Source organism: Chrysochloris asiatica, unplaced genomic scaffold, assembly GCF_000296735.1.
Source record: "Chrysochloris asiatica unplaced genomic scaffold, ChrAsi1.0 scaffold00066, whole genome shotgun sequence".
Taxonomy (NCBI): Eukaryota; Metazoa; Chordata; class Mammalia; order Afrosoricida; family Chrysochloridae; genus Chrysochloris; species Chrysochloris asiatica.
Window position 1 is genome coordinate 16,916,295 of NW_006408584.1, and position 14,372 is coordinate 16,930,666.

Below are 14,372 nucleotides of genomic sequence, written 5' to 3' on the forward strand. Positions count from 1 at the left end.
CCTCTTTCATTCACCAGTAGACCAATGTGGTCACCAGCAAGCTTACATGCCTGTTCATGTGTTCCCTTTGAGTTTCAGTTGCATAAGACTATTTAAAGTGTTTAAGAGCAAAGATGTAATTTTAACAATTTAGGTGCACCTGACCCAATCCATGATATTTTCAATAACCTCATATGCATGTGAAAGTTGGACTATGAAAGTTGGATAATGAATAATGAAGACCAATAGAGGAACTGGTGCATTGCAATCACCAATAATTAACAATGAACTTTGAATGCAAGTTTGATCAATTTCAGACTGAAGAAGTTGGTAGAGTTATTAAAATTAATCATCACTGGCTTTAGTGGATGGTGCATAAATTTGAATAATAGTGGTATTAACAGGTCTCCCTTGTTGTTGTTAAGTACTATGGAGACTCATAGAGACCCTGTATAGGGCTTTTGACGTGCAGTTGGTTAGTATGAACCACAGACCTTGTGGTTCAAACTGACCTTGTGGTGCAATGCTTTTCCTACAGCACCACATGAATATATATACTATTCTATCACAGACAGCATTGTACTTCAAGATATATCTTGAAATGATTTTTTGACGATGAATGGGGAGCCATTTTCTTCATTTTGTTGTTCCCAGCATAGTAAACCGTATGACTGTCTGATAAAAAATGGCCAGTACTAGTCCATTTCAGCTCACTAACACCTAGGATAGAGTACTGGTGTGGTGCTGCAGGATAATGGACTAGGCCACAAGGTCGGCACCTCAGTCCCACCACCTGCTCCTCAGAAATCCTATACAGGGTCACTATGAGTTGGAATGGACTCAATGATACTTAGTAACAACAATAACAATGCTTAGGATATCACTCTTCATACATGCCATTCCACTTTTTGATGACTTCCAATTTTTCTATATTCATACTTCACATATTTCAAGCTAAGATTACAAATTGATGTTTACAGCTGTTTCTTCCCAGTTTGTGTTGTACCTCTAAATAGCAAATGAAGATTCCAAAGGCTTTGCTCCATTCATGTCATTAAGATCAAGACTACCTGAAGGAGGCAGTTCTTTCTCAGTTGAATTTGAATGTCTTCTAACCTGAGGGGCTCATTTTCCAGTACAGTATCAGACATGTTCACAAACTTTTCAGTGGCCAAACATTCAGAAGTGGTCTACCTGAATTATTAAAAATATATAAATCAATATTATTGTTGTTAAGTGCTGTCAAGTTGGCTGTGTCTCACAGCAACCCCATATAGGGTTTCTAAGGAGCAGCTGGTGGGTTCGAACTTAAAACTTGCGGTTAGCACACCAGTGCTTATCCTACAGCACCATACATACAAAGAAAGAAAGACAGACAGACAATGAAACTAGAAAACAATGTTTGTTTACTATAGAAAAGGAGAGCTATGGATAGCTTTCTGAATGGACTTCTTAGTCCAACATGATCTTACTTGCTTAAGACATAAAGCAGTAATCAGATTGTTATCATTATGAAAAACAACTTTTTTTTTTATTATGCTGGGTTAGAGTACGTTACAGCTAAATATTAGATTTAATTCATTATATGAAGTTTGTCTTTATAATTGTACAAGAAGAAATGTATGAATGAAATATGACAGAATTTAAAAAAAACGAGAATATAAAAATTCATTAAGTAGACTTAATGAATATACTTTTCTACATGTATATATTATATTAAAAAATAATAAGGAAGAGAGAAGTAAAGAGCTGTATTTATGAAACAAGTTGAAAACTGTGATGATTGGATGATGGGTACTATTCTAATTCTCCATAATAAAAAGTGTTTTTAAATATTATCTATATATCACAAAAATTCAAGGAAATACTTATAAGACTCACAAATATAGTTTGAAATCAGTATATCCTTTAAGAAAACACTGATTTAAAACACAGTGTATTAAAACTGAAGACCCAGAATTTTATTATCATTTAGTGAAAGTCACAATTTTTCATGAAAACTCTGCATAATTATGAAGAAATCCATAAACTAAAATATAAAGGTGTTCTAATTTTGGCAGAAAATTATTCATACTTTGTACTATACTACGATAAACTTAAGATTTTAAATAAGAAAAAAATGATAAAAGAATCAATTTATCACTTAGAAAAAACTAAATGATCTAGGCCTGGTAGGTGTGAAACTAAGAGCTCCATTACAGTATATAGAATATGTTTGGACACTTGCTGCCCTCCCCTCCCTTAAGTAAGTAGCTTTTATCAAACACTATGCTATGGCACTGCAACACAATGCACTGGACTGCAAGGTCCGTTGAAACCACAAGGTTGGTGGTTCAAACCCACCAGTATCTCCCTGGAAACGCTATACAGTGTCACTATGACTCAGAACCAACTTGACAGCACTTTACAATAACAACAACATGGAGATAACTAGAAACAAAGAAAAGATTCTTGTTAAACAATGATTGTTTCATGCAGAAAAAAATACCAAAAATAGAAAGCTTTCTTGTTGTTGCTAATATATCACTCATAGTGGGTGCATTATATACAGTTGTTAATGGAGTTTGGAAGTAGGAGAAACATTTTCTATTTAGCTCAAGAACAGAAGTGGATGCACTGCAACACATCAATGAATTCAAATTTGTCTTTTTTTATTCTTAAAATATTCCACTGAAAAGAATTACAAGAATATCAGTACATAATACAGGCATTCTCTAGATTACAGATACAATAGTTCATCCTTAAGTAAGATTTCTGAAACTCAGCTCACCTTTTCTCTGAAACAGTTTTATAAAGGGTAGTTGAGCCATCAGGCTACCCCCACAGAAATTTATAAAACTCAAATTTATGGGGACAGTGTTTTATTGAAGCACTGTGGGATTCTCCCCCCCCCCCGCCCCCCACAACATGTATAGGGACTAACCACTTTGTACTATTGTTTATTTGGTAAAATCAATAGGAATTCTGGGGCTTTGCACCCAGCTACTTTCTGCCAGAGGACTGTTTTACTTGCCTGCATAGGTGTTGGCCTTGTTCAGGAGGTCTGTGCATGCGTGCATATCAGCAAAGGCCCGGATTCCTAAGCAGTTGACAGGATGAAGCTGGGATTCCAAAAATTCACAACAAGTCTTCTTCACATCCTGTAACTGTAACAGGCCAGCTGCTGGGAGAAGTACCTGCAACACACAAGGAAGCATGATTAGGCAATGGAATATTTACTGCTCCCAAAGCAGGACACAGTTGGACCAGGCAGAGGTTATAACCTGTTGTTGTTAAGTGCTGTTGAGTCAATTCCCACTCACATTCCACTGAATTTCCTGTACAGGGTTTCCAAGGCTTTTAAAATCTTTGCAGAAGCAGAAAATCTCGTTTTTCTCCAGTGGAGTAGCTGGTAGGCTCAAACCATGGACCTTGTGGTTTACGACCCAGGGCTTATTGTATGGAGCCATGCACTCCCCATTATAACCTGTCAATTCAAGTGTCGTCGAGTCAGTTCCGACACATAGTGACCCTATATAGGGTTTCCAAGGAGCAGGTGGTGAGCTTGAACTGCAGACCTTGCAATTCAAATGGCTTTGCAGTCTGGCACATTAATCCACAGCACCACACCAGTACTCCATTATAACCTGTGGCACTGTGGGCTAATGCGTCAGACTGCAAAGTCATTTGAACTGCAAGGTTAGTGGTTCTAGCTCACCAGCTGCTCCTTGAAAACCCTACACAGGGTCGTTATGGCTCAGAATTGACTCAATGGTACTTGACAACAACAATACCAAATATTCCACAGAAAACCAATGAAACACTGTTTTTAAAAACCGTGATGACTACTCCCATTCATCAATATTCTTTCAAAGGTCCGTTTTTCATGGTCACAAGAATTTAAAAGCTATTAGATTGTATTATATTAATGGTCCTTTTTATAAGCATGAACAACATGCTTCTTTGAATCTTAAACACATAACCCATTAGAAGGCTAGGGGGCACTGTGGTACAATGAGAATGGTTTTTTTTCTTTAGTTCTAACAATACTGAGTTTGAGATTTGAAAGGAAGCTTGGAGCTCAGGGCAATATTGTAGTTGTTGTTAAGTACCATGGAGTCGATTCCGACTCACAGTGATCCTGCACAGGGTTTCCAAGGCTATATAGATAATAATAAAGCCTCACTTTTGCTCAAGTCCTATTGTTATTCTACTGTCTGTACAACACAACAAACTGCTTTCCTTAAGTGTTGTTAAGTGCTACAGAGTCAGTTCTGACCCATAGTGATCCTGTATAGTGTTTCTGAAGGGCAGCAACCTTGTGGTTCAAACTGACTTTGCAGTCCAGTGCATTAACCCACAGCACCATACCAGGACTCCCTTCCTTAAGTGTAGAACCAACCATTTAAAATTCAATAATCAGTTTCTCTAGACTATAATATGTGCTTAAAAGGAAAGCATATAAGGCAATTGCTTAATAACAACTTGTTAATTTATATTTTTATTTAAATAACACAAACAATTTTATATTAATTATAGGTTAAATTCTGTGAGATGATACCACCATTTTTCACTATAAATACTACATACTCTATACAGTAGTCATTCCTAGGGAGAAAGAAGAGTCTGCTCCCACAAAGATTTACAGCCTCAGAAACCCTATACAGGGTTGCTTTGAGTAGGAGGTGACTCGAGGGCACACAGTAGCAGCATATCCAGCAAGAGCTTTTCAAAAAAGGTCAATAATGGGAATTTTTTTCTTTGTTAAGTGAGTTAGTATGCTGTTATGCTAAAATATATAAGAAAGTCAAATCAAAGAATTAAACTTTCTAAAAAAAAATCTTCCTGAACATCCACTTTCTTTTATAAAACCAAATGGGGAGTGGAGGGAGGAACAAATAACTCTCAACTATTAGAATCATTAGAACAATTATTACAAGTCCTGGTGTGGCGCTGTGGGTTAACGCGCTGGACTGCAAAGTCGGTTTGAACTGCAAGGTCGGCAGTTCAAGCTCACCAGCTGCTCCTTGGAAACCCAATACAGGGTTGCTATGGGTTTGAATCAAGCTGACAGTACTTAACAACAACAAATTAGAACAATAGTTGGTGTGGTGCTATAGGGTAAGCCCTAGACCTCAAGTTCGGTTTGAACCACAAAGTCGGCTGTTCAAACTCACCAGCTGCTCCTTGGAAAACCTAGATAGGGACACTATGACTCTGTAGCATTTAACAATTTTAGAATAACTGGAGTCCTGGTGTAGTGCTGTAGGATAAGCACTGGACTGCTAACTGCAAGACTGGTGGTTCAAACCCACTAGTCACTCCTCAGAAACTCTATACAGGGTGGTTGAGAGTCAGACTAATTCAATGGCACTAAAAACAACAACAAAATTAGAACAAAGGTAAATTTTAGAAAAGATAGCATTAGCATACCAATAAAAGCAAACAGCTATGAGCTAATGTTCTGGACTGCAAGGTCTGTTTGAACTGCAAGGTTGGTGGTTCAATCTTATCAGCTGCTGCTTGGAAAACTTATGCAAGATTACTATGAGTCGAAACTGACTCAATGGCACTTAACAACAACAACAAGGTGCCATAGGATAAGCACTTGACTTCAAGGTCGGTTTGAATCACCAGGTCAGCAGCTCAAAATCACCAGCCAATCTCAACAACAAGTATCCTTAAGAACTGACTTTCATAAATGTCCAGGTGCAACAAAGAAAGGATAATGAAAGAAAATAATACTGGTTTATGAATGTTGCTGTTGTTAAGTGCTGTTCAGTTGGTTCCAACTCACAGCAACCCTATATGGAGTTTCTGAGGAGCAGCTGGTGAATCTGAACCGCCAAACTTGCAGCTAGTTTATGGTTAGTAGGCCAGTGTTAATCTTTGTTGTTAAGCGCAACTGAGTCTGTTCTGACTCACACTGATCCTTTGTTGGGTTTCCGAGAAGCAGCTGGTGTGTTTGAACCACTAACAGTCCACTGCTTATACTACAAAGCCACACCAGGAGTCCAGGAGTATCTATACATAAGTTGTTGTTGTTAAGTGCCATCCAGTCGATTTCCGACCCATAGCGACCCTGTACAGGGTTTCTGAGGCTGTAAATCTTTACGGGAGCAGAAAGCCTCATCTTTCTCCCGCAAAACAGCTGGTAGTTTCGAACTGCTGACCTTGTGGTTCACAGCCTGATTCTTAACCACTGCTCTACCAGAGCTCCTTTATCTATACATATAGTCAAATGGTAATAGACCAGGAGGATGACTTGTGTTTTTAGCCCAGTTCACGCAACAGTATGTTTTTTTCTGGAGAAATGGATATAAGATCATGGGGAAAATGCTTTTTCTTTCTAAATTCAAAAGAAACAAACCAGAAAGTACAAAAAAAACATATGCTATTATTGTCACGTCTTTTGTATAATATGTGGAGTGTGTTCCATTATGTTATGAAGATGAATCTCCATGGAAGGCTTTAATTTGTTGGTAATTTGCAAATTGGAGGTTTTTCTACACTGGTATAATTGTGCTCTGAAGCAATATAAAGTAAATTTCACAGTGTTTAACAGTCCAGTCATTTAATTCAGCAAATATATATAGTTTAGAAAGTGGTCTTCAGTGTAATATTCAGTCTGTGTAAAATGTGCACAAACAGTAATCATCCCCCATTTAATCAGCATTTTCCCAAAGACAACATAGTATTGTATGCTATTGTTAGATGCTGTTGAGTTGGTTCTGACTCACAGTGACTCTGTATAGGGTTTCCAAAGAGCGCTGATAGGTTAAGAGTCCAGTGCTTATTCTACAGTGCCAAGACAAGGTGTGGGGGTAGAGGGAAATAGTAGAGTGTAAACAGGTTCACTCATACACTGTTGACAGCAGTGTAAAATGGTTCAACCTCTATTTAGATCAAAAGTACAAACTCAAATATCCTAATCCAACAATTTGCCTACAGGCATAGTAACATATGCACAAAATCTCATATGTACAAGGATATTCATCAGAGTATTATTATAAGTATTAGCAGAAGTTAAAAAAGAGCCTACATGTCCATCATAAGAAGAATGGTAAGCAAATATAATCATTCACTTGAATATTATGCAGTCATTCAAAAGAGAGAGGCAACTCTTTACAAATAAACACTTCATATTTTTAAGTGAAAAAACAGTGAACAATACATATACATACACACCTCACGTTTATATACACATACACTGAAGAGTGGCTGTAGAAGCATTTTTGTTTTGTTTGCCATGACCCATCTTACTCAGAAAAAAACAAAACAAGACCTATCAGGGGACTGAAATTCGTAAAATCATAGAATCTCTGATCTAGAAGAGACACAAGTCATCTAGTCAAAGTATATAAAAGTTATTTCAACAGTGGGTCATGTGATCAGAAGTTCACATAAAAACTTTTTAGTGATTGCAATGATGACTCCATGCCTGGCAAACATATATTAAACATGCTCTAAATGTGAGTCAAATGTTTAAGAAGAATTTATTCATGTTTTCCTATTGTTAGCAAATCATAAATGCCTTGGTTTTATGTCATAATTTTACTAGGACTAAATTTCTATAGCTCATAATCATATAATTAGTTGCACACAGCTTGAAAAACAATTATTAATTGACCTAGCTTCACATATGTCCTCTGGTGACTGACAGTCACTTATGATGAGAACAGGGAACCAGCAGAGGCCATATCAACTTCCTAAATTAGTTCATGTGTTAATTAACTAACCAGTTAAAATAAAACAAAATTAAAATGCTTCAATTTTCATATGAGCCATATTTTACATTCAGGACCACTCACAGAGCTGGCAAACTCTGAGCTAAATGTGTTGGATCAAATCAAACAACCTAATCTGTCTGGTGAAGACTCCACATACTAGAAAGGCTAAAAGACTTGACCAAGTCATGTAACAAATCACTGGAAAGCTAGAGATATAAAGTTATTCTTTCTATTCACTACCTTTAGCTCCATATCTAGATATAGGTGGCAATATATCTTATTTCTAAACCTTCAACATTGTCTTTTCAACCAGAGTAATAAAGGCAATACCCACTTCACCAAGGCATTCTTGGAGTTACTTCCATTTATTAAGCAATTACCAAGTCAAGCACTGTGCTAAACAGTTGGCAGGCAATATAGCTCATGATCTGCATTAAACAGAAGTGAAATCAGAGACTTAGCTTGGATAACCTGCTAAAGTAGTAAGGGACAAGGAATACTCCTGAGTGAGTTTGTATTAAACCAAAGTGGGTATAATGCTTTCAGAAAACACTAAGGTAAGCAGTGTCAAATTAATGCTATTGCTGTTTTGGGTGACATCAGTAGGTTCCGATTCATAGTGACCTTATGTCTAACAGAATGAAACACTGCCTGGTCCTGTGCCATCTTTACTATCGCTCCTTTAAGTCCATTGTTACAGCCACTGTATCTTGTTGAGGGTCCTCCTCTTTTTCACTGATCCTCTATTTTTGATGTCATATTAATAGAGAGGAATGTATTTTTAAGTTTTTTTTTTTTTTTACTTCAATCACAAACATTCTTTCTGATGTAAATTTGTTTATGAAAACAAAACAAAATAATGCATGTAGAAAAAAGCATTAAGTACTGAACAGCACTGTTAATATAGCAAAAAATCAAGAAGCTGGCACACAAGTGACTAAAATTTGGAAAGCCCTGATTTGAGAAATCAAATTTAGTATTCTAATCTTTCAGTATCTGATATTATTCTGATTCCTTTGGTTTTTATATATCACTGAAAAGGAACAATGTGCTTTTAATCAGCATAGGGGGTTACATGTTGGGCTGTTACAACAAAGTCAGCAGTTCAAATCCACCTGTCACTCCACAGGAGAAAGATGAGGCTTTCTGCTTACGTGAAAATTTACAGCCTCAGAAACCCTATACAGGGTGGCTGGGAGTCAGAACTGACTCCACGGCACACAGCCACCACCATCTACTAAAGTGGATGATTGTACTATTAGTAACAAATGTCAGGAGGAAAGAGGAGAATCCAGCAACGCAAAGAAATGATTTCTTAATTTGCTATTTAGAGTCACAAAAACATCTTAGTCACTATAACTAAAAGGTCTGAGATTAAGTTTAGTCTTTCAGGGGAATTCAAGTTATTTTATTAAAGTAATAGTAGATGTGGATACACTTAGCTATAAGTATATAAAGTGGATAAAATAATTATGGAAAAGTGAACAAAATGAAAAACAATGGAATATGGATACACTTAGGTATAAGAGAATCAATTAATGTTAATTATGGTGCTATTTATAGAGTTCTGGCATAGCACTATGGGCTAAAACACTGGACCACAAGGTCAGTTTGAACCACAAAGTTGACGATTCAAACTCACCAGCCATTCCTTGGAAATCTTAAACAGGGTCGCTATAACTCAGAACCAACTCGATGGCACTTAACAAGAACAACATAGTGCTGTTTAAAATACCAAAAATGATAAAGATCCTGAATATGCAATAAAAAGACACTGATGTAATAAATCCTATGATATCAGTAAAACTGAACACCTTGCAGCTATTAAAACATATAGCAGGCAAATAAGCAATGACTTTAAAAAAAAAAAAATGTTCCTAATGTTAAATATAACATTCAGGCTGAAGTTTATGGTAAAGTGCTGTGTTCGTAGGCATTTATCAGCAGCTGACTGGAACAACTGTGTCCAGAGCATTTTCCAATCCTGTATTGTATTTTTAACTTGTTAACTTCCCTAATAAATCCCCTAACTGTGAATACTGCTTCCAAGTTCTGTGCTGCCACTGCAATCGACTATCGAACCCAACTAAGGCATAGAGAGAGCTGTGACAGGAATGGCTGGTGCTTCATTTTTTCATCATGCATACACATAAACTAAGAGACAGCACTAGAATTATGTACCTCAAATGTTAATAGAATTTATTTCTGGTTAGAAATTATTTCTGGTTAATATGCTGTTGTTGTGTGCCATCGAGTTGGTTTAAACTCATAGCAACCCTGTGTAGGGTTTCCTGGAATGACTGGGGGATTTGAACTGTCCACCTTGCAGTTACCAGTCCAGTTCATATCCTACAGTGCCACACCAGGGCTCAGTAGTAGTATAAAGGTTTTCTATTTATATATATATATATAAATATATATATATATTCAATGTTTTCTACGATGAATGTGCATCATTCACATGCTGCTGTTATTGTTAAGTGCTGTTGAGTCAGTTCTGACTCATAACGACCCTGCATAGTGTTTCCTAGGAGCAGCTGGTGAGCTTGAACCACCAACCATATTGTTCAAAACAACTTTGGTCACACATTATTTAAAAGAAAGTCAGGGAGAAGCAAGGAATGATTTCTGGATCTTTAGACATCTAGACAATGTTTGTTGTTGTTAAGTGCCCCTGAGTCATTTCCAACTCAAAGCAACCCTGAAAGGGTTTCCAAAGAGCAGTTGGTGAGTTTGAACTGGTGATCTTGTGGTTCCCAGTCCAGTGCTGATCCTACAACAGCACACCAGGAATTAGTTCACAGATAATGTCGACAATATAGCAATAGGTAAAAAGTCAGATGCCATGCAGTTGATTCTAGCTCATGGCAATCCTTCCTGTCTGTGCCAGAGTAAATCTGTCCTCCAAAGGATTTTCAATGGCTGATGTTTTACAAGTAAATTACTAGGCCTTTCTTCCAAGGTGCTTCTGGATATGCTTGAAATGCTAACCTTTTGGTTAGCAGTCAGGCATGTGAACCATTTGTACCACCCAAGGACATAGCAATGGATATCCACTGTTGTCAAGTCAATTCCAACTCATAGTAATTCCACAGGATACAGTATAACTGGCTCATATGGTTTCCAATCTACATGCAAGTAGATTGTCACATATTTATCCTGAGGAACAACTGGTGGGTTCAAACTGCTGAGCTTTCAATTAGCAGTCAAGTGCTTAAGCACTGCACCACCAGGGCTCCTAACAATGGATAAAACAAAAGAAGCTCAGCAACCCTACCGGACAGAGTAGAACTGTCTCATAAAGTAGCCAAGGCTGTAACTCTTTATGGGAGTAGACTGTCCCAGCTTTCTTCCTCCGAGTGGCTAGTGGGTCAGAACCACCAACCTTCTGGTTATCTGCTACCGAGCTCACTAACAATGTATGTTGTAGTTACGTGCCATTGAGTCGGTTCCAATTCATAGTGAACTTGTGTAGGGTTTCCAAGAAGTGACTGGTAGGTTTGAACTGCTGACCCTGCAGTCCAGTGCTTATCCTGGAGTGCCACACTAAGATTCCAACAAGGGATTAAAGAAACTTTTCATGGGCTGGAGTTTCTCCAGTAGCGATCACCCACAGACCACTGAAGACTGTATCACTTAGGCCTGCATTCTGAGTACCATGAGTCTCAAGGGGCTTTGACCATCAAACAAGTATGCTGTAGAGCATTTAAGAAGGCTCATGCTCATGAGAAACAAGAAGGAAAAGAATCATGAACAGCTGATTCAATAAATTCAACTGTAAGTGCCAATTTCCATTCAACATATGGAAACACATGAAAGGCTAAGTACTTTACACCGTGGAGATGCTTTCTGCAGTGAACACAGTGGAGGGGAAGGTACTACTGATTAGTGAAGACAAGTAGAACACTACACGTGGAAGACACCCCAGCCAAACAACTGCCATCTGTATGACACTCTTACACCAGCTGCACATTTTAAAGTAAGATGCTTTCATCCTACTTCACGGAATTAGACAAGCCAAATTACACATAAGAAGTTTTGCTGAGACAAGTACACTCCTTCTGCTTGGCTATTAGGATCTGTGGTTTATTTTCAGCTTGGGCATTCACTTCACAGGGGAAAATAATTTATATAGTAAATCTTTTAAATCTAGAGCCATTAGCAGTTTGTTTAAAGAAGAAACTGCCAAGGGGTCTGGTTCCTCCATATAGAAAAGACTCCCGGATGTTTATGAAAACATGGGAATATGAAACTCCATTTCAATCACTGTTAACTTTATAATAAGTGCACTGTTAAAAATAGGTTATCTTATTAATTTGCATGCCATCTGAAGATACCTATCAGGGACACCCATTTGTGCAAAGTGCAAGGGCCTTACATTCCAGAAATAACTAGAAAACAAAAATGGAAACAGCTGTCCAAAGGGCTTGAGCAGAGGAAAGACATTATCCTCAAACCCAAAGGAGCTATACGTTGCTGGATTGAAATTGTTGTTTTTAAGTGCTGTATAGCGTTTCTGAGGAGCAACTGGTGGGTTTGAACTACCAATCTTGTGGCTAACCGCCAGTGTTTATCTTACACTGCCACACCAGGTCTCCATAACTGAATAACTGAAGACATTTTATAAAGTGTGTATCTTTGGTTAGCATATTACTGTTGTTAAGTACTCTCGAGTTGGTTCCAACTCATAGTGACCATGTATAGGGTTTCCAAGGAGGGGCTGGTGAGCTTGAACTGCTGACCTTCCAATTCAAACCGACATTGCAGCAGTCTAGCGCTTTAACCCACAGCACCACACATCTTCTAAAATCTGCACTTAGTCCCAATTTAAAAGTAAGCTGTATTTCATAAGTTTATTTGTTCAGCTGACTGCTTGGCACTGCACATTTATTCACATAAGTAGTATCATAAATGGTCATTAACCTTACTATCAATGACCTAATACTACTACTACCTGACAGCTATGACCTCAGAAGGTGTGGGGTGAAGGAAAGAAGGAAGCAAGGCTTCCTTCCTCTCTGTGGGGTGTTAGGTAGGGCGGGCCTAGAGCAGGCTTCTGAAACAGGAAACGATCTTGGCATTCTGCCAGCCCCACCTTAGGCACATTTCCACATCACAAGGTCCCAGAGCTCAGATGCTGGAGCCAGTCTTCTGCTCTGTCCACCTATGACTCTCCACCCAGATCTGCTCTTTCTCATGACTAAGTGTCCCATTTTCTAAATATGCTTAATTCTACTTCCTCCTTCCAACACACCTGCCATGTATTGAACTGTGCCCACCAAAAAATGTGTGTCTACATGGTTTGATATTATTCTCAGTATTATGCAATTAGCCTACGTACTATAAATACTAGCCTCTATGAAGTTAAAGGAGTCCTGGTGTGGCACTGTGGGTTTATGCGCTGAACTGTAAAGTCATTTGAACTATAAGACTGGCGGTTCAAACTCACCAGCCGCTCCATGGAAACCCTATACAAGGTTGCTGTAGGTCAGAACCTGCTTGATGGCACTTAACAACAACAATGAAGTTAATGAGACAATATTAGAAGCAGATATGCTAATGAGGCAGGATAGGATTAAATTGTATCTTGAGTCAGTTTCTTTTGAGATATAAAAGAGATTAAAAATGAGCAGAGATTAAAGGCACCAAGAAAAGAAGTACCACGTGCTAAGTTTGTCTTCTGGACCTAAGGTCCCTGTGTTAAGAACCTCATGAACCCAAGACTGAAGCCAAAGAAATCTATCCAAGGAACACCAGGCCCATAGACGTTGAAAAGCAACAAGGACCTTCTCCTTGCCAACACCAAGAGAAAGCTTTATCCTAAAGCTGGCACCATAACTTCAGACTTCCAGCTTCTTAAAATTAAGAGAATAAATTTTTGTTTGTAAAAGGCATCTACCGGGGGAGCAGGCTTGCAGGGTATACCCTTTGGCTGGTTCATGATGCATGGAGGAGATTATAACCATGGCAACAAAATGGTATATGATAGGTATGAATGTAAAGCTAATGTTCTCCCATGTAAACTATCACATCATTCACAATAAAACATTAAAAAAAAAAAAAAAGGCATCTACTTGTGGTACTTCTGTTATAGCAGCTCCAGACAACTAAGACAACACCCCTAGTCAAGTTGTATATCCCTCGGGATAGCTACTGCCAGTAGGGTCAAAGGGTAACACTTATTTCACATTAATGGTTAATAATGCAAAGACTTTCAGAACAAAATTGCTCCTAGAGATATTTAAAAGGCAATCTCAAAGTGGTAGGATTTCCAATGGTAATCTGTGGGAAAGTACAATAAGTACATAAAGAAGAAACCTTGGCCTCCCAGGAGCACTCTGGCTGCACTTCTTCCAAAACGGATCTATTGGTTCTTTTGGCAGCCTACAGTACTTTCAATATTCTTCTGCAACACCATAACTCAAAAGCATCAATTCTTCTATGGTCTTCCTTATTATTCAGTCCAGCTTTTGCATGCATATGAGGTTATTGAAAATACCATTGGCTTGGGTCTGGTGCATCTTAGTTTTCAACCTGACATCTTTGCTCTTCAACCCTTTAAAAAGTTCCTGTGCAGCAGATTTGTCTAATGCAATACGTCATTTGATTTCTTGACTGCTGCTCTGTGAGTGTTGATAGTTGATCCAAGAAGAATGAAGTCCTTGACAACTTCAATCTTTTCTC

The 14,372-nt window shown here is 38.1% G+C and overlaps 1 protein-coding gene across 1 annotated transcript in view; it reads right to left on the bottom strand.

The window, feature by feature from the left end:
* Positions 1-14,372, bottom strand: part of KLHL2 (kelch-like family member 2) — a 174,619-nt gene that overhangs the window by 86,524 nt on the left and 73,723 nt on the right. The window contains exon 5 of the mRNA XM_006864541.1: positions 2,993-3,155. Coding sequence (XP_006864603.1) covers positions 2,993-3,155 — 163 coding nt within the window. The remainder of the gene's footprint in view (positions 1-2,992; positions 3,156-14,372) is intronic.